Source organism: Echiichthys vipera (genome assembly GCF_963691815.1).
Source record: "Echiichthys vipera genome assembly, chromosome: 8".
NCBI classification, from domain to species: domain Eukaryota; kingdom Metazoa; phylum Chordata; class Actinopteri; order Perciformes; family Trachinidae; genus Echiichthys; species Echiichthys vipera.
This window is the reverse complement of record NC_139833.1, coordinates 10,356,800-10,380,258: the sequence shown is the minus strand read 5'-3', so window position 1 is coordinate 10,380,258 and position 23,459 is coordinate 10,356,800. Positions and strand designations below refer to the sequence as shown.

The following is a 23,459-nucleotide window of genomic DNA, read 5'->3' as shown; positions in this document are numbered from 1 at the left end:
AAAAGTAACCAGTAGGGTATTGAGTGGTGTAGATGTTTTTTCCCCGTGTTTGCTCATGTGTTAACAGCGCTGATAGGTGTTTTGTGTTCCGATTCAGCTTATTATATCATCAGCTTCCAATCATCATATTTATGCTAGAGACATTCTACCTTCCTTCCTGCAATTTCCCAGCTAGGGATCAATAAAATATTTCTATTCTATTCTTACAAGAATTCAGTTTATGTAAGATAGTGTTTCCTTTGTGGAAAAGCATCTGAAACAGCGCGTTTTGGAAGGTTTCACAGCAGGTTTTATAGCCGGAAAGCCCTGGAGGTGCTGACATGTTTCCTCATGTCCATAACATCAGCAGAGGATGACACTCACAGTTATTTACTATTTCCATAAATCCCCTTATCTGCCAATATGCTCTTACAGCTCGCTCCTGTATTTGCTGCTTTATATTCGGAGCACAGATCAATTTCTCCAGGTCACATTGATGGGGGATTTTTAATTTCCTAATGGAAGAGCCAGCAGAGCAGTGTGTGTGTGTGTGTGTGTGTGTGTGTGTGTGTGTGTCAGAACAATAACGCTGATAGACCCATAACTAGAAAGCCTGTGTGCCTGGTGATGTTGGGAAAACTTGTCACAAAGTGGTACAAGGTTAGAGCACAGTTATGTAAGCTTACTGTTGGAGGGAGGGGAGGTTGTATTTTAAAATGCGGAGAATAAAACAGCCTAGTTTAGATTTTTAGTGGAATCTTTTCATCTCGTCTCTTGATTAACGTTTGGTTTCGATATGAATTTTCATATAGTCAATTATGATTATAGCTGCTATTGATAAGAGCCATACAGCTAACTGGTACTGATCAATGTACAAAGCAGCGTGGCAATTTGCTGATGATTGATGGATTCAATTCTAAACATGAAAGCGAGTAGAGAGAACGGTGCATCATGAAATTGGCAGTGAGCCCATCCCTTAGGCGGTTATCAATGCAAAACATGAGCTTCCTCAATTTTTCTCTTCTGTCAAAACAAATCACGGGATCAATCAACGTTGGGGGAAATTTACATAATACAAGTAATATCAAAGAGATTAAACTTTGGTGCAAGCTAGGAATCAATTTAGATGTCATCTTATAGGAAGTGTTAAAAAAAAAAAAGCCTACACAGATGAAAAAGCTATTGGATTTCTGATTTGCTTTTGGTCGGGTGTGTCAAGATTTTAGAGATGATGTTCTATGGTGAGTAAGGGTTTCAGATGTCTTATCATATGGCAAGACACACTTTCTCGCTACCATACAACTTTATGCATCTTAAAAAGCATACACAGTGTATTTCAAAACCAATTTAGTCCCATTTGTGATAATGCTAAAACAAAAAACAAAAAACAGTGATATCACTAAAGAAATCAAAAAGCAGCTTTTGCAAATTGCCTGTCGCAGAGATGGGAATTTAAAAAAAACACAGAATATAGTGTCGTGATTGGTTTTAGTTTTGTTTCATTATAAATTCTACACAGCTGGAACAAAATAAAAAGATACATCAACACACCACAGAAGTCACAACAGCGTACCACAAAATATACAGTATACAGTACAGAGAGAGAGAGAGAAGTAAAGCACTGAGAATATCTTGTAAAAAAGAATCATAAAAAAAAAGCATTTCTCTCTTCTCTTAGAGTGAGTGGAAAAGCATGGGAAAATGAAAACTCAGTAGTTCCAAAAGTAAGAATCCCCCTTTCTAAAAAACAACAACTTTTATACCACAATATTTTTTTATATAAAACATTAAAAAGCCAAAAAAAAAAAGTTCACTTATCTATCTTCACCTGCCATCACAGATTTGCTAACAGTCAATATGGCTAGATCAGTAGACAGACATTACAAAATAAAATGAGCCTTTTGGGGCGGAAATAGTGGTTTGAGGTGACATTCTTTAAAGAAAAAAAACTCCATTGGTTCCAGTGTACAACAAAGTAAAAGGGCACGTCAACCCGCTATCAAACCTCTCTGGCCTGCCGACAGTGTAAGGGAGAGACAGAAAAACAAAACTGAAAAGCTTCCATTTGGTAAAAATAAAAGGTACATCACATACTTCAGCAACAACCCCCCGAGCAATCCCACAACTCCCCGTCCCTTCCCTGCTTGTATCGAACAAGAGTGAACCTGTGTCAGTGATTTCTCCTAACAGCTGAATCTGTGACTACTGCACCGCAGCCCTTGAAAGTCCAATTTGTTGTCACAGGAAAAACAAACAACACAGCAGGCCACGGTTTGAGATTGTCGACCATTTTCGCCAAATTCTACCAATTCGTACAGTGATAGCTCATAATAATTGGGCTTTTCTGAGCAGAACTGTTGCGTGCTGTGCTTCTGAGAACGGTTTCATCCCAGAGTAGAGGACTGAAAGGCTGTGAAAGACTCGGTAAGAAATGGTAGCAATTACGGCCCTGGGCCAGCAGCTTAGTAACCACAGACAGGACTCCAGCTCATGCACAGTACACCTCCTGCTTGACGGACAGGGTAAGAGTAGTATTTGAATTTACAGAGAAAACAGGAAAGCAAAGTGAATAATAGAAGTACTAACATAATATACACGTATGCTGGAAAATTGCAAGAACAAATTTGTACAACCTAATAGCTCGCTTGTTTGGTGGCTTTTTAGCTGAATTAAAACAAAAAACAAGCAATTTAAGAGAAAGGATTGGCGTTATTAAATGCCTGGGCTGTTTCTACAGAAAGCTAATTAAGGAAGTTGGGGGGAAAAACAACACAACACATTTACAGGTGGCAAAAAATGCAATTAAACAAACAGCATTAAAGCAAACAGCTTCTTTGAGCGGAAATGTTACAGCCGTGTGTGCCAAACTGCGTGCTGAGGGATTAAATGTTGTCGTGAGCGCAAATCATCACTTATCATTAAGGTGAATAAAAACAGAATGGCACCGTGTGATCATTTTCCCCAGTAGACCCAGCAGAGAGCCCAGAATTTAAGTGCAGACTCCAAGGCAGGATAGACATTCAGTGTTAAACATGCATGCAGACACACACTCTAGAGAAACACAATGGCTTAATGGCATTTTGTGTTTCCTTTGGGGTAGATAAGAAAGATTCCGCCACCGTGTTTGGATTGTGTCAGCAACGCTTCGCTGTGCAGCTCTATTCTGCAGAGGAGTCAACCAAAGATGTGATTGGTGAGGAAGAACGCATAAAAAAAAAAGCCATGATAATATTCTCATCCAGTGATGACACATTGGGATTTTGCACATGGTATGGTTTTAAACCTGCGGTAGCATATGCGTGGAGTCTCTAAAAAACAAAAAGGTCTACTCCAGGTTATAAAACGAGCGTTGCCAAACAGGATGTGCCTCCAGAGGTCCCCAAAACAAACCAAAGTCCATGTTCCACCTCTTTTGTCCCCACCAGTCTTGTGAAGTGAATAAAAATGAGCCCTGTTGTCTTCATAACTGTTCTCTTCCTTCCCTTCTTCCTGCTGCCGCTTACTTTCTTTGTCTTGTTTCATCACTGAAAGACAGAAAAAGACACAAAGAAAAAGATAAATAATGTGGCATCATCATTGATGTATATGTGCTTATGATGATAAGAAATACTTTATTCATGTTTTTCCAATATTTTTCTTTTAAACAACCTGGATACAAATAAACAAGTTCAATTCTTAGTGTTCCAACATACTCCAAAGCTATGAATAATATTCTTCATAAATAAATGTTCATTCAGAGCTTATACTTCATTAACTGCAGGTAACCTGTTGCATTAAGAGTGCGGTAGCTGATTGGTTTGTTACGGCATTCTACGTTTCTGTTATTTTACATTTTTAAATGTTAAATAGCTATTTTTTTTTAATCAATAATAGGATTTTGTGTCAAATTATTTATTTATTTAGTAAGTAGCTGTGTAATTAGTGGGATGATATATAGCAAGTAGGTCGTTATTACGAATGAAATCACAGCAGGCTGATGCAGAGGTCTTGAATCACCCTGAAGGGATCTAATTCACAATAGTGACACCTTACATCTAACACTGTATGAAGTGGTCAGGGTATCTAGCTGTTCTTTGACAGTGTGTTTTCCTCCAAACACATGCAGCACAATAAGTACGTTTTTGATCGAGTTATGAAATATAAATGAGTAAATACCCTATTAGTCTACTTGCCAGCAATGTTTTATGCTGGAAATGTACAGTATGGTTTCCCAGCCAGCATTCAGAATCAGCCAGATGCTAACTTGCATATGTTGGGCAATTTGCATAGTTAGCATAATTAGTGTTAATTAGCATAATCACCAATATGGCCAATATGTCAGCCACTGCTGGGCCGATTTGGACAATATTGTAATTTGGGGGTTGTTGAGATGCTGAATCAGTTTTCTGACATTTTCAAAAATTGAAAAAGGCTGTGGAAAGCAGAAGTGGACATATTGCAACTCCCGGTGTGACAATGTTTATGAATCTTGAGTAGATGTATGAGTTTTAGAGGACGCTCTTTTGATTAGATTGAACCTTATGCATTTGAAATAAATGAAAAAAACTTCCACTCCAACAAACAATCCAGAGCATGTGATGCTTACGAACGTCTTTGATTTCCTATTTTACATACAGTATACAGTATGTTTATGATGGTATTTGGGGGGCATTTTTATACCTTTATGACAGCGTTGACATGGGAAAAAAGGGATATGTAGAAAGTATAGAACATTTATAGCAGAATACTATACTTCAACACAATGTCACTGTCATCTGTTTCTGTATATGTTCTGTCATCTGTATTATAAGCTATTTGGGTTCTTGGTATAGTCATTCTGTAGACATACTCCCGAATGAAGCAGTTGTAAAAGTCAGATTTAATTTCATAATAAAATTAAATATGTCTCTGACTGGGGTTGCAGCCTTTTAGAAGACAGCTAACGGCCTGATAATTTTTAATGACTTCTCAAGGTAGACTCTAATAGCATATGGAGAGGCCGGCTTTCACATCTTTTCGTTTCATCCATTTCAAAAGCAATGAAAAAGTATCTGCAGTCACCCTGCGGTCCTGAAATGTCACAGTTTTGCTGTCGGCAGGTTAAAAAAAATCACATAAAACAAGACTCCCTGAAACTGGCTTTTACATTCCTGTCAGATATGCCACTACCATAAATTTCATGGGGAAATGTTTTACATTTGTGAGGACACTTTCAGATGCCTCTGTGCAGCTGTCAGACTCCATCATTTGAGCTGCAGGGACAGCTTTCTCAAATATGCTCTTTGAGCTAAAACTGACTTTACACTCTCAATCAGCATGACTGATGTGTCTGAAGATATTTCTGCTGACTGTAACGCTCATGTGTATGTCTTACAGATCACATTTGCGGTGAGGAATCTTTGTAGACACATTTATGTCTAAATGAATATTGCAATATATCCGCCTGGACGTGAGAAAGAATGTTGGCATTGTACGTTCCTGCAACAGCAAAAATGTTAATATTAGGCGTCTTTTGCAGTCTTTTACAATCTTCTACATATTTTTAACTGACTCCAATGTAAAACCATCCATGTTAATATCACACGCTCCAGATTCCAGGCATGAGAATCTCACTTTTTACAACATGGAACCTTCAAAGTACCATTGCTTGCTTCTAAGACTCCAAATAATTCAATTGTACTTTGTTGAACTACATTTTCTAGCCAAGCTGAACCAGTTCCCATAAAACAGGACTACATGCTTTAGCCCCTGATCCTGTTATAGTAATCGTTTTCAATGAGAGAGAGAGAGAGCTGCTTTTGTGTTGCTGAGCGCCTCATGTTTTTACAGGACATCCCTGATCACCTCAAGTTGAAAAAACTTCAACATAGAGTGGAAAAGCACACGTCATTTAACTTCAGCACAATAACAGCTGAGGACAGGTGATTCAGTGGTTTCCTAGGGAGCAAGAATAACAAAAAAAAGCAATTGGCAGCGCTCCGGGCATCTTCAACAATAACAGCAATGCGGTGAGCTACTCTGTAAGGCTCCGATCAGACACATCTGTGATAAGAATGACTAAAAAAAGACTAAATGGAAACGAGAAGCCCATTCTTATCAGTAATCCACTGCACCGTTCTAAGGGTCCTTGACTCGTCCCTGCACACCATCTGTCTGAAGCATCATGAGTCATATTCATGAGTGCAGAAGCAAATAAGCTCACTGTTTAACATAACCATGGTCCATGACCCTTAACCCCCTTGATGCCTGCGTCTATTAGACTGACCTGTTCTGTGGACGGTCTCTTGTTGAGGAGGCCGGCCTCTTCGTTGGCCTTGTCTGTCTTCATCTCCACCACGATGTCATTGTTCACCTCTCCACTGGCCCTGCGGAGAGAGTGGGAGAGAGTGGGAGAAAAAAAGAAAGAAAGATGTAAGACAACTTCATTATTGGTCTTTCCGAGTGATTGCTTTGAATGACTAAGAAATGACATGACTAGAGCATAAATAAGAATACTGGACTTCTTTAGAGACCATATACTTTTAACTGTTTCCCAGTTTCTCTGTAATAATTGGGGTATACTGTAACGTATAATGTTTTATTTATACATCTAAGATAAGATAAAGCTGCTCTCCCAGCGTATTAAGATATCCTGAATAAAAGATAACAAACATCAGTATCTTTTTGAGGATTATTTCCACAGTTTCAGAGTGTAATACTGATTTGAAAACACTCAAAAATCAAATTAACTCAAAATGTTAATGGACAAAATCAAATTTGGAGTATATATCATAAATGATTGAAGTTCACACACAGTCTCTGAAGTCTGAAGAAGTCTCTTTGCTGCATCAAGGTACAGCTTGTTTGACAGACAGGGAAGCCCAACATGTTGCTCCGCATAATGTGAAGTAAGGGAGCAATCGAGACTATTGGCAGCTTTAATACACATCATTTTAATCTGATACTGGTCGAACAATAGGGTTTTTTTCTTAATGCCTTAAAAATGCCCACCTCTAACTTTTATTTCAACAGGATTTATTCCATTTATACAATCATTGATGGTTTTGTTTTATGTGTACCACTTTTCTCTTTTTATTGACTTACTCTATTTTGTAAAAAACAAACTTATACAAGCTGGAATGTGCTTTATTTATTTTGTCATCTGTTTTCTTTGCAGAGCCGCTATTGAATCCACTCCAGAAGAGTTGGTTTCAAATCTTTTAAACAAAGAACATCCTTACAACAAGCAACACAGTGTAATTATTGAGTAGCATGAGGTAATCTCTGCAAACATGAATCCTCTCTTTCCCCCTATTCCTTCCCTCCCTCCCCTCTACTCACACTTCCTTCTTGTCCTTCTTGCTGCAGGGCAGCTTGCTCTTCTTGTTCAGGAAGTAGATGAGAGCCACCAGCAGTAAGAGCAGCAGAACACACACCACCACGGCTATCACCACGCCGCTGGAGCCTCCCTGCTGCTTGTCAGCTACAGCGCCGCAATGGAGGGACACATGGAGGGAGGGGGGAGGGATGTAGGGACGGATGGTGGGGTGAAGAGTTGGTGGGATGGTGGAGGGAGGATAGAGGTGGGCAGGAAGTGAAGGATTGATCACATTGGAAGAGGTGGGAAAAGGGTGGGGGATTTTTTTTTTATTTTGAGGTGGCAGTGGTAGGGGAATCATGAGAGGTATTAGGGTGTGGTGGTGGTGTTTGATTCGTGAAGTAGAAGAGAGAGAGGCAAGGGAAGGAAAGTAATTTCATTTCGGGTACCCAGGAGGGAGAGAAGAGGTGATGGGATGGGGGAGGGGAGGATGGAAAGAGGGAGAGGATGAGTGTCAAGATGAAGACAACAGGTGGATGGATGGATAGACGGGTGGAGAGGAGAAGGAGCGGGGAGTGGGATTTGTGGGGTTAGTCTAACTTTTGAATGCAATGACTGAAAAGTGATGGGACCCAAAAACGGGGCCTGTATACTCACAGATAAAACAACACTGAACATACTCACCCATCCTACTACACTTGTATTACTATACTTGTGAGGACACAACTCTATAATTATATATTTACCACATTTGAAGTTGTTCTACATAAACTATAACATTGTTTATATTATAACATTATATTTAGGAAGTTAGTAAGTGTTTTGAAGGGCGGTATTGACATCAACTTATAGAATGGCTATAAAGAATACTTCCTTCCCTTCTGATTGGCTGGTTGGTGACTCTTGAATGATGAAATAGTTAAAGATTTGGGGAAATGTGCTTGTTTCCTTTCTTGCCAAGAGTTTGATGAGAAGATCAATAGCACTGTTTTATTTGATCAATGTTAAGCTGGAGCAAGTAGACAATTAGCTTAGCTTAGCATACAGACTGTAAACAGTACCCTCTAAAGCTCACTAATCAATGCATTATATCTCACTTGTTCACTGGTTTTACAGGGGGTTATGTGGTGGGCTGTTTCCTGGTGGTGAGCAGTGACTTCCTGGAGGTGATGACAAGACTCCAGGAAATGTCAAACTATTCCTTTACAGTTGTACCTCAGGCATAGTTCTGGTCAACAGTTAAACTTGCAAAATAAATGCACATGGTGTATTTAACTGATGGTAACCATAGTAACAGTACTGCTGCTTTTATCTGTGGCTATACTGACCTCAACATGAGTTAAATTAACTGCAAACAAATTTGAAAAATGGATGAGAAGTTTAACAGAACTTCCCTTTCTGCTTTTGATTGTTATGATTATTGTTGTTATGTTATGCAGAGTCCTGATTAACAATAAAGGGCAAGGTGAAGGGAAGGCTCTTTGCCTCCACGTTGTCCGTTATTTTCCTATATCAAAACTTCTGTAATAGTAAATTAATAATTTGGGGGTTTTGGACAAAACAAGACATCTGTGCAGCAACTTAAGCTTTAGAGGATAGTATCTTTTCTGACACCACATAAATCAACCGATTAGATTAATCCGCTGATTATTCGAGAAGGAATAAAATTGTTAAACTTAAAATTGCATACAAAGTCAACACAATGTACCTAATTTTAAGTCTGTCCTCTCCACTACAGTAATACAAGTACACATACACAAACAAATTGTCGCTTGTAAACACAAATACATAAACTTATGTGTGCACACAGACATAACTACACACACGGTGACTTACAGTTCTAGACGAACGCCATACACATGTCAATAGGGTTAGCGATACAGACCTGACTTAAGCACAGGGTTTCCAGAGAGCAGCACTTTGAGAGAAAGAGAGTTTCTCAGTCCCATAGCATAGCAAAGCAACAACCACATCACACACACACACACACCACTTAAAGCATAAGCACACAAAAGCTAAGGTTACTACATCCTACAGACACAGCACCCAAGTGAGGGAAAACGGCGAAAAGGAAAAAAGCGAGAAACGAGAAGGCAGTCGGAAAGAAAAGGTGACCAAAAAGGAGACTCAGTGAAGAAACAAAGAGAGGAAGGTAAGGAATAGAATAGAATAGATTCCTTTATTGTACCCAAGGGGCCACAAAAAGTTGTAGTAGCATCCACAAAATATAGGACAGACATCATACAAAGGTGACAAGAGAAGAAGAATAACAATATACAATATCCACAGTGTTCGGTAGCAAGAGGGCAAATATACAAGATTACAGTACAGCGGAGGGAGTTTTGTGTGTGTGTGTGTGTGTGTGTGTGTGTGTGTGTGTGTGTGTGTGTGTGTGAGCGTGCGTGTGCGTGCATGTGTGTGTGATGGAGGGGCCGGGGCAAGATGAAATGGGTTGGGGGGGGGGGGTTCTAAATTACAGGGTCTGTACAACAAAGAGTCCTGAAAGAAGGAGGGAGGAGAGGAGGAGGAGAAGGGAGAAGGCTCTACCTCTGTCGGCGGAGTTGTCAATTGCTGCGAGAGGAGAGAAGAAAAAGAAGCGAGGGTTTAGTTTGCAGGTTATGGTGTTTGTAAAAGAGCAGAAGAAACCTGGATTTGATTGCACCAGCTATTCGTAAATCCATTACTAAGATTGTGCATGGTGTCCCTCCACGTAACGACTACTACAAGTCATTGGTTGCTCCGAAATATCTCTGGCACCATCCAGACAAAAGCAAACAATTATGGAACCACGAAGTCACTGTAGCATCACAAGCTGAAGCCTGACTTCCAAAATATGGCAAATTATATATTAAACGTAACTGCCAAGTGGCATACATTTAATTAATTCATATCTGCTTACATGAAAAAATATGTGCGTTTCAAAGTTGGCAGTATTCATGTTGTTTTGAACAAGTTGAGAAATATCCAATTATGCTAACCTAGCTAGCCAATGCTATTTGTTTATTTAGTTTGGTCATTATCGGGATACATTTTGTAATTTGAGAAATTAGTATAATTCAAAATCCTATTCTAATGAATCTCATTATTAAGCAGTATTTTGTCAAGTGTCAGGTCAGATTTGTTGACCATATTTTCCATTTCTTTTACTCTTCACTCACGTGTTAGCAAGCTAACGTTAGTTGGCAGCGTATCTATGTTCCCAGGTTCCTATATTCCCCAGCTCAATATCATCTTATTATGACTCATTAAGGAAACCTTAACCATTAAGTAATAACAACTCCCTGGGGTCAAATGTGAAAAAGGGACTGTTAAGATAGTCTTTACCAATCCATTACAATGAGGACCCTGGAAACATACAGCAGGTACGACACCTGTTAGGGTTGTCAGTTAGCTTCACACTAGTTACAGTGTTTACATATTAGTAACAATTCACATCTACATAAGAACTAGTTTGTGACACTTAAATATCAATTTAATAAACATTTAGCAACAATATAAGTAGGTTAAGTGAGTTTGCAAATAAGCTAAATCAAATTTTTTCCAAAAAGATTGAGCAAAAACCTCATCAAATAAAATTGTCGGTGTCATCACAAATGCACTTCTCTGAATCACAACTGAACATCAAAAGGCTGCAGTGAAGAGAACATGAAGGGGAAGGAGAGAGAGAGGGAGGGCGGGAGGTAAAGTGGCATCACAGCTGACGCCATCTCCTGACACTGACCTCTTTTGAGAGATACCAGGAAGGTCTTGCTATCTTTTCCGTGTTCGTTGGAAACCTCGCAGGTCACGCCGTCCTTCATGACCTCGGCCGTGGCTTGTAGGGTAACGGCGCTCACCACCTTGTTACCTTCCACTGATACTGACTGGAAGGAGCGATGGATGGAGGGAAAAGAGATGGAAGAAGGACAACATTATTTTTTCATATTGGCTCATCATTCCTTGCCTATATTGTAAGTTTGTGGCATACTTGTCTTCTAATATTTTTGCAATACTTGTGATGCTTTACTCCACATTTCTTCCCATGATTCTCATTTAAACATCATCACGATGTGCTCTTAAAAAAGGTCAGTTGTGAAAGCTTGAATGCATGCCCATCACTGTTTACTTCTGAAATATTTCGGAAGGATCATGAAAGTTTTATCTCGTTTTTATCACTTTATTTTATGTAACATTTCAATCTTGAAGCTGTATTTCCCCCCCTGTGGTTTTCTTTAAAGTTGCTTCATATGGGATTTTCTTTTCAACTATATCACATCAATATGAAATACAAGACTAAAATATTACTTTCCATAGCCACGCATGCTGTTTCTCTCCCTCTTTTTTCTATTGCTTTGAAGTTAAACAACCAGCCTACCCAGAAGATCTTCAGATGTTATATATATATATATAAAAAGAAATCATGCCTAACACTTCAACATATTGACCCAAATTAAAATGCAGAGAGTGAAATCTGTTTGGACCTCAGTTTTTCTAGTTTGCTTGAGTAAAGTCACTGAGTTCCTGTATATTGCAAACTAGCTTCCTGCTGGTGTTGACTGTGTTTTTACATTAGTACCTCTTTTCCTGAGGGCTTCCAGGTGAACTGAGGGGCAGGCGAGCCGTAGGCCGAGCACTTCAGAGTCACCATGTCTCCTTCCTTCCCCACCTCTCCGATCGCGGGAGTCTCGATCATTGGCTTTCCTGGAAAGGGTGCAAGGAATTCAGTGAAGTGGGAGAACGTTTGGTATAAACAACACATCAAAAGCTCAAACCTCACGTACACGCACATTGTTAACCCTTTTAAGACGGTTTAAATTAAACCATCAATTCCACATTTGTCTTAAAATTGTGAGTTCACTTAATTTAATGAAATTCAATTTTAAATTTAAAGTTAATGAAAATATTTCTGGTACAGGATATGAATCCTCCACACCAGACTCATCAACCACAACAATCAAGAAATACTATACAGACAGCATAAAACAAACAATACCACAATATACATGCAACAATTTCTCAAGTCATTTTGAACATAATCACAAAATAATTGTGTAAATAATCAAAAGTCAGCTTTAAAGTATACAGAATACCCCTGTTGAACAGAAATTAACTTAATGAACTTAAGTTGAATAATTAGTCATCAAAGTCATCTTGAGTTATAAAAATTAAAAGCACACTAGGTTCAGTTCACTCAACTTAAGAGTCTTTAAGAACTAAGCTTGTTAAAAGAGTAACAACAAGAGTATGGGAGTATCTCGGTTCAGTACTAACCTTTATTGTGATTAACAATACTTCCATTGTTATGACAAGAAGCATATTTATTGTCCTCTACTACAAACATAGTTTATTACATTTTTAACAGTTCTGAAGTGGTCTGAAAAGAAACATTTTAAATTTGACGTCGAATTAACCTGAAACAGATGATACTAATGTTTGTGTAAAGTTCATGACTGATGGTTTTATGCCATACTGCATATAAGTTATCAACACAGTAGGAAGCCACACCTTCTCTTGATTGTATCCTTCCTCTGACTGAAACAATACCCAACACACCCTGATACTTACCATTATTATTATTAGTCTGTGTGTCTGTGTGAATGTAGGTTGGCTAATTTAGAAAATAAAGGATTACTCTGCTTATTATAGAGTAGTGGAGTGTGGGCATGGAAGTATAACAATACAGATGCGGATGTGATTGAAATCTTTACTAAAGTCGTGTCACAGTTTTGTTGGTTTTCCTGCAGTAGGCTGCGCATGTAGGTCTGTGAATGTGCACGTGTCCATGTGAGCGTGTTACCTTTGACAGTGAGGTTGACACTAGCCTGGGATATCAGTCCTGGCACAGACGGCACAGCTCCAACACACATGTACTCTCCAGCTTTATCATAGGAAACATCTTGTATTGACAGTGCGCCGTCCTGTGAGAGCACCTCAGAGCCCTGGGGTAACACAGAGAAATAAAAAACATTTGGAGCCACTTCATTAGCCGTCAGTTCTTTCGTTTGTATTCTCCGATACGAGAGTAAACAGCATTGTGAATATCTAGTTTGAAGGCGCACTGCTATGCTGGGAAAGCAAGAGAAGAGGCTTCACACACACTGTTCCAAAGCGCAGTGATAACAGATCAAAGTCTGTCCTCTATGATGAAACTGTCTCTTACAATTCCTCTCAACTTCATCTCCGAGGAATCCTTCTTACTGAGAACAAACACCATCTCTACTCAGAAAATCAGCAGTCGGTGAGTTTCTATCGGACCCAGGAGACACAACAATAGATACACAGGCTACAACAACAGGCTTGACACAGGAGAAACATTCTGCACATAGCAAGTGGATGAGAGGAGATGGACACGGAAATTCAAAAAAGCACCACAGCTGCAACACTGATTTGTGGTTTTACAGTTTTGTGGTTTAGCAAATCGTCTATTTTTCGGTATGTTTACTGTAGGGAATACGTTTGGGCATGTTTGCCACAGTAAAAGGACCAGAAGGAGTGCTCTCTGTTGCTATTAACTATTAAGTTTAGCCTGCTACACACAGAGTACACAAATCTTGAATTGTTTTAATTGTCTATAACCCTAACCAGCTGTTGCTATAGTAGCATGTTTGCATTTTAACACAGACAGCTGCGTCCTTCTGCTGTAAACCTGAGACTGCTGAACTTGCCTGTTTCTGACACCGGTGGAATTCATTCAACGAAACAAATCTTAGGATTTTAGATGAGTTCTATACAGTGTCATTAGTATATGATACAATACTATGTGTTCACAAAATGGAACAAACACCAGTGTCTGCTCTCCAGTTGCTACAGCTGGACACAACACAATGCAACTTGTGTAGCAGGGCCACAACTGTCTTGTATGGCAGCTGCACACTAACCTAGTTATTTTATGTGTCGCAGCAATATGAAAAGTTGTCTTCTTTTCCAGTGAAGAAAGATAGTGTTGTTAGAAACGTGTATCATAGCTGAACCAGGATCACAAAATGTCCAAATATGGAGAAATAACTGAATTCTTGTTCAGCACCCGTAACCTAAGAAGGCTCTGAAATAATTCCGTGGACAGAAGAGGAAAAGAACAAATCTCCGTTTTCCTAGAAATACACCGCTTTTCCGTGAAAGGAAATGGAGCACACCTTCTTCCACTGAACGGTGTGCGCAGCGGAGGCCTTGGTCTTGCACTGCCACTCCACTTTGTCTCCGAGCATGACAACTTGAGGTTGAGCGGGCATCACGCTCACTGGGTCGATGTCTGATGAAGAAAATGCAAAACGATTAAATGAGAGGGAGAAAGACACAAATAACCTGAGGCACTCTATACATTTTAAAGTTAAAGAAGTAGAAGAAGTACCACCATGAAAAATCTTCTCATTGCTTAAACAACCATGTAATAAGGCTTCTCAAACCACCATGCTCAGCAGAATATCTAATTTTTTACAAAGCTAATGCATTCACTCTGAAGTTAAGTCCATTTCGGAGCCCATGTTAAGCCCATTCCATGCTATTTCTAGGCTATCTCTGCTTAATGTGTGTGATAAGATCAAATTAGGGAGTGTAGTAGGGATAACATTAAAGTAACAGATGAACTGTGAAGAATTGAATTGGATATCAGCCTCCTGAAGGAATTCCATTTTAACCCTTTTAATTCTATGATTCGATGATTTAAAAAGAGGCTGCACAGCTGAATCTGCTCATACAAGGAGGTACATTGCTCTTTATGTGCGTTTATTTAATTCTGCAGTTGTGTGCGTGTCTTTGAATCACTTACAGTTGACAGCGAGGGTGATAGTTCCACTCAGGTCAGCATCCAGGTTATCGAAATCTGTGGCTGTGCACATGTACAAACCAGCGTCTGCACGCTTGACAGATTTCAGCATCAGGACACTACCCTGAGCAGTGATGGCTTTCCCCTGAAGGTGGAAGGACAGGCATAGAGAAAACGTTGGGATACATAGAGCAAAAGCAGAAAAACAACAAACATTTGATTGATCTCTCTCAAGCCAAATAAAATGCACACGCACATCTTTAGTGAAGTCAAACTCAGGCTGAGGGTTTCCATCAGTTTCACACTTCATGGTAACAGCATCGCCCTCCTTGACCGGATCAGTGTTAAGAAGGGAAAAGGTCGCTTTCTCAGAGGGATCTAGATGGACAAGAACAGACATGGAACAGGTGAAAATTCCTGCTTTGGATACATTTACACTGTTTTAAAGTATGTCATCAATCAGACATGTGAAAGGAATTCCAGATGGGATATTTTACTTTTCCCGGTTTACCTCCTCTTTCCTTGCCTCATCATTCTTCTTTGGCTGAATATTCAGTTCCATTACAATGTTTAGCAGGAGGAAAGATATGCAACCAATGAAGATAACACTAATTTAACTTCAAAGGGGTTGTGTTTTTTCCTAAAATGAAAAATTAACATGAAGATGGGCGACAGTAAGAGGCTAACAGATAATGCAAGAATCAAAAGATTCATTTTCGTTTTCGTTTAAGTAGGGCTGTGTATTGGCAACAATCTGACGATACTATCATATTTACAGGGTTAACAGGTTTAAACTATCATAGTATAAAGAACACACCACCATACGCTGTTTTACGTTGGAGTGGCGTTATCTAGCAGTCGAGGGGTTTAGACATCACAAAATGATCCACTGTCCGACACAAACCTCTGCATGTAAACTATTATTTACAGGTTTTTTTTTTCAGACTCAATAAAGTGTCAAAAAACTGTAATATTGCAATGCTCATCAAGTGTATCGATATTTTCTTACACCCCTTACTTTTTTGCAGGTTGACATTTTTGGCTTTTATGGTAACATCCTAACAACTATATGAGGGATTGCCATTTCAGGAATTCATGTGCCCCTTTAGGATCAGTTGTAATCACTTTGTGATCCCCTGACTTATCCCTGTTTTGCATTACTGTGTGTGTTTACATACTAGAAGAAATTATCGCTCATAGACCAATAAGGTAAAAAAAGCAGAGCAAATAACACACACTAGCAAAAACAGTCGCCTGTCTTTTATTACTATCTTTAATAATCTGTCCCATTGTCTTCAGTCTGCCTGACCTCGATCACCTCTGCCTGGTGTAGCAGCGGGGCAGTGAACCGGTCTGAAACACCTGTAAAGCTCACTAACTATTAAAACTCTTGCCAATACTCTCTACTCACAGTTGAGGTTGATGGTGATGACGTTGGACTTCTTCTGTTTGATCTGGTCTCCTGGCATGCTGTACTCAACAACGCACTGGAACACAGAGTCCTTGTCCGCCTTGCTGGGCTGCATGTACAGGGAGCTCTTGGCAGTGGAGAGACCAGAGGCCTCCTTCACCACCGAGGCAACCATGAAAGTCTCTGACAGAGAGGAGGGAAGGAGGCACACAGATTACCCTCTGCTTTGCACAGCGTGTGATATTAGATGATATATTTGATCATGAAATTCTAACAAACAGTCCAATGGCACGTACTCTCGCTCTTGTCCTTGACCTCAGCTAGGGGCTGGTCATCTTTAAACCAGATAATTCTTGGCTTTGGATGTCCATTCATGGTCACACAGGTCCCAATCTGATACACATGGACAAATGCAGGTGGGACAAAAGAATGTCAACTGAAAATGTACGTCTTCAATGTTGATAGGATGCATATACAATTATAGAAATTGCACACACACACCTCAGAGCTGGTAGTCTGCCCCACAGAAATGGCCTGACTTGATGGCTTGGTGAGTTCTGGCTTCTCAGGGGCGACTGAGAATGAAAAAGGGAAGGGAGAAATCATTTATTATATCATAAGGATTCACTGGTAGGAAAACCTTCAACGTAGACACAAACACACACACACACACACACACACACACACACACACACACACACACACACACACACACACACACACACACACACACACACACACACACACACACACACACACACACACACACACACACACACACACACACACACACACACACACACACACACTAATGTAGTCCCACCCACATGCATGCTGACCTTGTTAATTAAGGCGAGCAGTAAATATCCTGCTTCACATTATTCCAGTGTGACCTGGTTCACATGAGCTGATAAGGGTCAAATAGCAAAAAAAAACACTCCCCCTCTCGCGCGCACACACACACACACATAACCACAGGTGTGAGTGTTCCCTCTAGTTTCTCTGTTTTACTCCCATGCTCACATGTTCAGATGCAAGGTCATCTTATCACTGCCTGCAGCTGTTGACTGCTTATAAAAATAAACAGTAGATGGGTATTCCTCTCTGTCTCACTCAATCAATTCTTTGTGTTTAGTCCTTTTTGTTACACTGCTCCCAAAACCATTTCTATAGCCATTCCCTTTCCACATACTGTGCAAAGAAGAAATCCTAATGTGTTCATAATAATTGAGTTGTACAATGAGGACTAAACCTCTCTTTTGCAGCATCTTACATTTAGTTGAGTTCAGTTTTTTTTGCGTACAAGTAGGATTGCATGAGGTACTTATCCATAGTTTATGTAAGCCACAACAGAATGACAAAAACAGTAATTTTACCTCACAGAACGTGGGACTTGCTAGTCTGCCACTGCCCCGATTGGTTACAGGGGCTATGGAGGCTTCCCTTGTTTGGATCTAACCCATTTTCAAACCTCATTTTGATCCCAAGTAGACACTTGTAATGTTTCTAACAGTGTCTTGCACAGTTGTGAGACGCAACTTGTGAGACTATCGCTGTGAAGAAATGTGGCCGCAGACAGACAGACATAGAAACCCCCTTTGCAAAATACTCAAAACCGCCTCTGTCGTAGTTCCTGCTACAGTATCACACACACACACACACACACGCACACACACACACACACACACACACACACACACACACACACACACACACACACACACACACACACACACACACACACACTAGCACACACACACAGTCACAAGGTGAAAACAGTACCAGCGTTGCTGTTGCAGTTGGTTAAAATCAGAACTATCCCAGAGACCTACAGGGTTATCTTTATTATCTTATAGTGTGTTTTTGTTCCTAGAAGACATACTGTTTAGTCTACTGTAGGCCTCCCAAAGAAAGAGACCAGGCTATCACTGCTACAGCTCAACCCTCAGGAGACCTCATAATTCAGTCCTATTGAGTCAAGGCAGGACAGAAACACTACAATTCATCCCGAAATGAGTCAAGTGCTCAAATGTGGACAAAGAATAATTGCTGGTTTGTGAGAGAGGCTGTTTCTTACAACAGAGGGCATTAAGTACTTCTAAAAAGGCCTTTGTTAGATAGCATTACATTGACTTATTGTTCACCCCTGACTGGCCCATTCCCAATTAATAGCTTATTTTATGAGATTGCTTTAAACCACAGATCCTCAGAGTGCATAAATGTTAATGGTTAACGTTTAAGCTCTTTTTCAAGTGGGAGTTGTCCTAAAGAAAAGGTTGTTTTGCAATTCTCCCGACACAAATTCTCCCTCTTTAGAGTGATTGATCAGTCCAATCTAAAATGCAAATGAATCATACTCATTTCAGTTAGGCCACTAAATTTTAAAAGTATGATTGATGTCTGCTCAGGGGTTGCTGTGGAAAGGGAAAGGACACAGCGGCCTGCAGCAGGGGTCAGCCCTCGGCGCCTCTGTGATAAATCTGGACCGTTATTAAGGTGAAATATATGAGACATGACAGGTGTGATTGAACTATTCATCAATTGTGTCAAGAGTGATTAGATTGTGGTTAATTGGCCTCTGGAGGAACTTATCCAAGTAAATTGGTAACCCGGGCAACGAAAAAGGTTCCAAAGTCTTACACATGATGAAGAAATATTATAGTTTGCTCTATTTATGACACATGTAGACGATTGTGACAAATCCTACTTTATGATACCATATAGAGGGTCTATTAAGATGTTTTGCATGAAGTTACTTAGAGTATATGCTGAATGTAATCAGCAAAATGCATTAGATACAATTAAGCCACTTCTAAATGAAAGGATGCATGAACACACACAGATTTGATTAAGGCCATAAACCTTTAGTGGCAGTGACAGGAACAAACCAAGTCATAAATACCACACATCAACAACTGATGGGAAAGTGAGGGGGGTTCTCTTGAAAGGTGATGTTAAGGTCATATGAAATGCCAAAGGTCACTGGCAGACTCACAGAAGACTTTGAGCATAGTGGCGGAATCTCCAACCCCGGCGGGGCCAGCGGTGACCTGGCAGTAGAAGCTGAGCTCGTCAGAGGGTTGAACAGAGGAGATGGTCAAGGTGAAGTCCGCTCCGATAGAGACCCGTCCGGTGAGAGGGGTGCCATCATCGCTTTTTCCCTCGCCACCTTGGGAGAAAGCCACGCGCTTCCTGGTTCCCTGCTCTTCCTGGATGCACGGACAGATAAAAGGAGATAAAGAAAGAGGGTAGAAGAAACATGAGGAGTAATAGAAGAAGGAGAAATAAGACAAACAGCGCACTCCTTTATAAAGTATTCTTAACGCTTGGATATCATACACTATTACTGCCAAAAAATGATTTATTTATTCCCCTGTCTAAATATATCTGAATAAAGAATACTAAGATCTGGAAATGACTTACAATGTACCACTCAACAACAGTGTTGCTTGATGATGGTGAGACTGTATGTGTGCAGGGCAGTTTGGCAGTCTCTCCTTTCAACACCTCCACTTTAGGCGCCACCTTCACGGTCACAGCCCCATTACAAACTGCAGAAAAACACAGAAAGACAGAATATGATTGAAGAGTTGAGCATAGAGGCAGCCAGAAGGACTAATAATAGTAATGTGTTAACATGTTACATCAACACCAGACATTAGAAGCTAGTATACAAAAAGTACGGCATGACAGTACTGGTAAAAAATAAACGGGGAATGACACAAACACAAGTTTAGAACTGTATAGTGCATCAAAAAGAGGGACAGGAGGAAATAATAAAACCACAATGACGAAATGATGCGGAACTACGTGTTTGGAACATAGGAAACATATGGATCAATGACAAATACATGTTGCAGGATTGGCCTGAGAGGTTCTAGGGATGTTTTGACATGTTTTTTGTTCCAGTGGAATCTATTGTAATTGCTGTAAATCCAACGCATTCACTGCAAGTGGCAGTATTCTGTTAAAGGTCTCTCTTAAAGCAGTACAAAAACTGTTAAGGGTCCCCGAGAGAATCTAGAAAGGCCTTCATCACTGTCAGTGTTCTCCATTCAATGGCGGCATTAGGATGCACAAAGTGTCCGAGATATCAATGGGAGGAAGTAACAGCACAATAAAGATGGACCCAAACTTGTTCCAGTGGGGATAGGGAACACTATAACTCTATAACTCTCTGTACAATCTACCTATGGAGAAACAACGTGCCAAAGAGATTGCATTACAGGGAGGAGAGGGAGGGGGAGAGAGCTGATGGAAGTAATTCTGCTAATGAAGTCACTGCAGCACATACAGTGTCATAAATCCACTGGTACAGTTACACATGGCATCCACTGTGTTGTGAGTCTGAGGCTCTAATGTGTGGAAGGAAAGGACGATGTTGTTTTAGTGACTGGGGTTAAACTAGCAAATCCAAATTTTTGACTATCAAACCAGAAAACATATGGATGGCATGTTCTTTACACTTTAACACTTTGGCATGATTATGAGAATTAAACTACAACTAGAAACATATTTTATAAAGTAAATAAAGGATACGTGAGGGAAGCAACAGTAAACAACACCCCCCCCCCTACATTGACTATGCTGCAAATCTAGAAATCTACCAATATTTACTAATGTAATATTCATATACTGGACATCTATGTTTATAATGATCAACCCAGCCCAAAACTCTGAATGATAGCATAAATTAATAATGCCATCAATTTCTGGACCACAAAATCTACACTTTAATAATTTATTTGTTGTTTTAGAAACCTGCCAAGAGTAGGGAGGATGGACTGCTGGGAATCCGGGTTGTTTGACGGGATAGTTTTAATAACGGTCAGGAAAATGCAGAAGGGGGAAGATGAAAGACTGTTTGCTCAAAATGCCTTAAGAGAGATGAGAGGAGCTGGCCACCTTGTTATCACTCTACTGTTCGTGAGAGCAAGAAGAAGTGCAAAGGATGGCTGGATAAGAAAGAAGACAAATAGTATATAAAGAGGATATGATACTGCCAAAAATACACACTATGTGCTAGTAGTGTTAGTGAGACACATTCCACCGGGGTCAGATGGTGTGATTCACCATGACCAACAAACCACACAGAGGTCAAGGGTCAGTCAGGCGTTGACATTTGATGAAAAGATCTCATGCCTCTGCACTGCTGTGTTCTTTCATTTCTTGATTTACTTTTTCACTTCCTTGCCTCTATTTTTATCCTGCCCAATCTTCATCTCTATCCATTAACCCCTCTCTTTCTAAATATTTCTTTCTATTAGCTCAGTAGCTCTCTGGTGTAACAACATTCATTTTACAAACCAAGTCCCATGCTCTGAGCCTGTAAGAGGGATGTAGCCCAACAGAGAATCCTCCCCTGTTTCTGCGCCAACACAAACAGCGAGCCAGACACGCAAACGTACAAGAATGTGTGAGTAAACCGAGCACTGCGCTTTTAGGCAGTGACTCTGGATTCAAGTGTTCCGTTAAGTGGTGCATGGGAAAAATACACGCTCACACACACAGCACCATAAATCAAATGACTTACTGGCACATACACAGAGAGCCTGAATCTTAACTCAGTTACTGGAGTAATTTGATTTTTGAAAATCACATGTAAACACAAAATCTCCAAGTTTAAGACTTGACAATGTTTTTGACCAATTTAGCTTTCTATTTGATGAAAAACTGAACTAGCATTAACTCAGTGTGTGGCCATGGTACTTAGAATAGAATAGAAGAGAATCTTTATTTACCACGCAACCAGGGTTTGTGGTATTTGGGTTTGGTACATAATGGAACTCATGTGTCACTTCAGGTGACATTAACATACACCGGAAATCATGTGTTCATAAGCTGAGAACAGTTCTTTGAAGCTGAGCAAGTAACACACAACTGATCACTTCCTGTGAAAAGACAGTAACAGCTGTGTGTAACTCTTGTGCACTTTTTCAGCGTCTGTCACTAATTTGTCAAATACAATGGAACAAAATAAGAATGGCTGAATCCTCACTTTTAGATCAGCGCCATCTTTTATAGGGTAATAACAGTCATCTAGACTGTGCAAGAAGAACTAAATCTACTGAAGATGTTTGGATGGTTTTGATGCGTTGTATCACTTAGTATCAGACATACACTTGTTTTAATTTTACGGGGGATTGCTCAGTTGCTGGGTTACTACATGCTACATAAACAGAGCTACTGGCAGTTTAAAACAGATATGTGCTGAAAATGTAAATCAGTCCATCTGTACCACATCTTTCTTTCTCTTGCCAACCTTGTCCTCTCCCCCGCCCTAGCTCTCATTTTTATTTTATTGTTTGTCTCACTCTCACCCTTTTCGTTGTCATTCACAATATTTTTTGGTGGCAGAGTGATCAGGCCGCCGCTCTGTGTTTTACACACGGGGCAGCTGGACAGACAATTAAAGCATCATTAGGGGAGTCTTCTGTCCAATTTGAGCCTAGAGCAGTGTGTGAGTGTGATTGTGTATTTAGAGACACATGCTGTTGGCTGTCAATGCGTTTGTGTGTGTGAGAGTGAGTCAGTGAGAGAGAGAGAGAGAAGCAAAGAGTGGTGGGGCTGTTGGAGGGTGGGGGTCGGGGGGGGGGGGGTGCAGCTACATGGGGGTCTCGTTAGCTGACGCAGGCCAGATAATCGGATTTAGCCAAAGAGAGGGAAAGTGTGTGTGTGTGAGGTGGTGTGTGATGATGTGATGCGTGACCGGGTATAAAGACAGATGGGAACGAGACGGTCAGACTGTGACCTGTGTACACACACACACACACACACACAACCACCCACACTCTTACAGTTTATATCTATAATGCATGTGATATTTATGAGCAACCGAACCAGCCCAAAAAGCCACAGTTAAGTACAGTGTGTGTAGAAAAGAAAGATTCAAGTCTGCAGTCAAAGCAGCGTGGCAGAGTGGAGGAGACCCAGAGAGTCGTGTCAGTCCCTCATCTACTGAAAAGTTAATGTGAAACCATCTTTAATACTCTCTGTGTTTGTCTCTGTCTGCCCTCTTCTCTCTGCCTGCATCTCTTTCTCTTTCACCCTCT

General features: G+C 40.2%; 1 protein-coding gene across 1 annotated transcript in view; it reads right to left on the bottom strand.

The window, feature by feature from the left end:
- Window positions 1–1,481: 1,481 nt before the first annotated feature.
- The window catches only part of bcam (basal cell adhesion molecule (Lutheran blood group)), a 50,962-nt gene continuing 28,984 nt past the window's right edge, over window positions 1,482–23,459 (bottom strand). The window contains exons 2-16 of the mRNA XM_083917585.1: window positions 19,831–19,958; window positions 19,403–19,616; window positions 16,909–16,982; window positions 16,704–16,800; window positions 16,408–16,590; window positions 15,253–15,374; window positions 15,000–15,141; window positions 14,368–14,483; window positions 13,032–13,173; window positions 11,811–11,935; window positions 10,977–11,118; window positions 9,803–9,826; window positions 7,279–7,420; window positions 6,224–6,323; window positions 1,482–3,503 (exon numbers count right to left, since the gene is read on the bottom strand). Of these exons, the coding sequence (XP_083773711.1) occupies window positions 3,501–3,503; window positions 6,224–6,323; window positions 7,279–7,420; window positions 9,803–9,826; window positions 10,977–11,118; window positions 11,811–11,935; window positions 13,032–13,173; window positions 14,368–14,483; window positions 15,000–15,141; window positions 15,253–15,374; window positions 16,408–16,590; window positions 16,704–16,800; window positions 16,909–16,982; window positions 19,403–19,616; window positions 19,831–19,958 (1,754 nt within the window). The 3' untranslated portion in view covers window positions 1,482–3,500. The remainder of the gene's footprint in view (window positions 3,504–6,223; window positions 6,324–7,278; window positions 7,421–9,802; window positions 9,827–10,976; window positions 11,119–11,810; window positions 11,936–13,031; window positions 13,174–14,367; window positions 14,484–14,999; window positions 15,142–15,252; window positions 15,375–16,407; window positions 16,591–16,703; window positions 16,801–16,908; window positions 16,983–19,402; window positions 19,617–19,830; window positions 19,959–23,459) is intronic.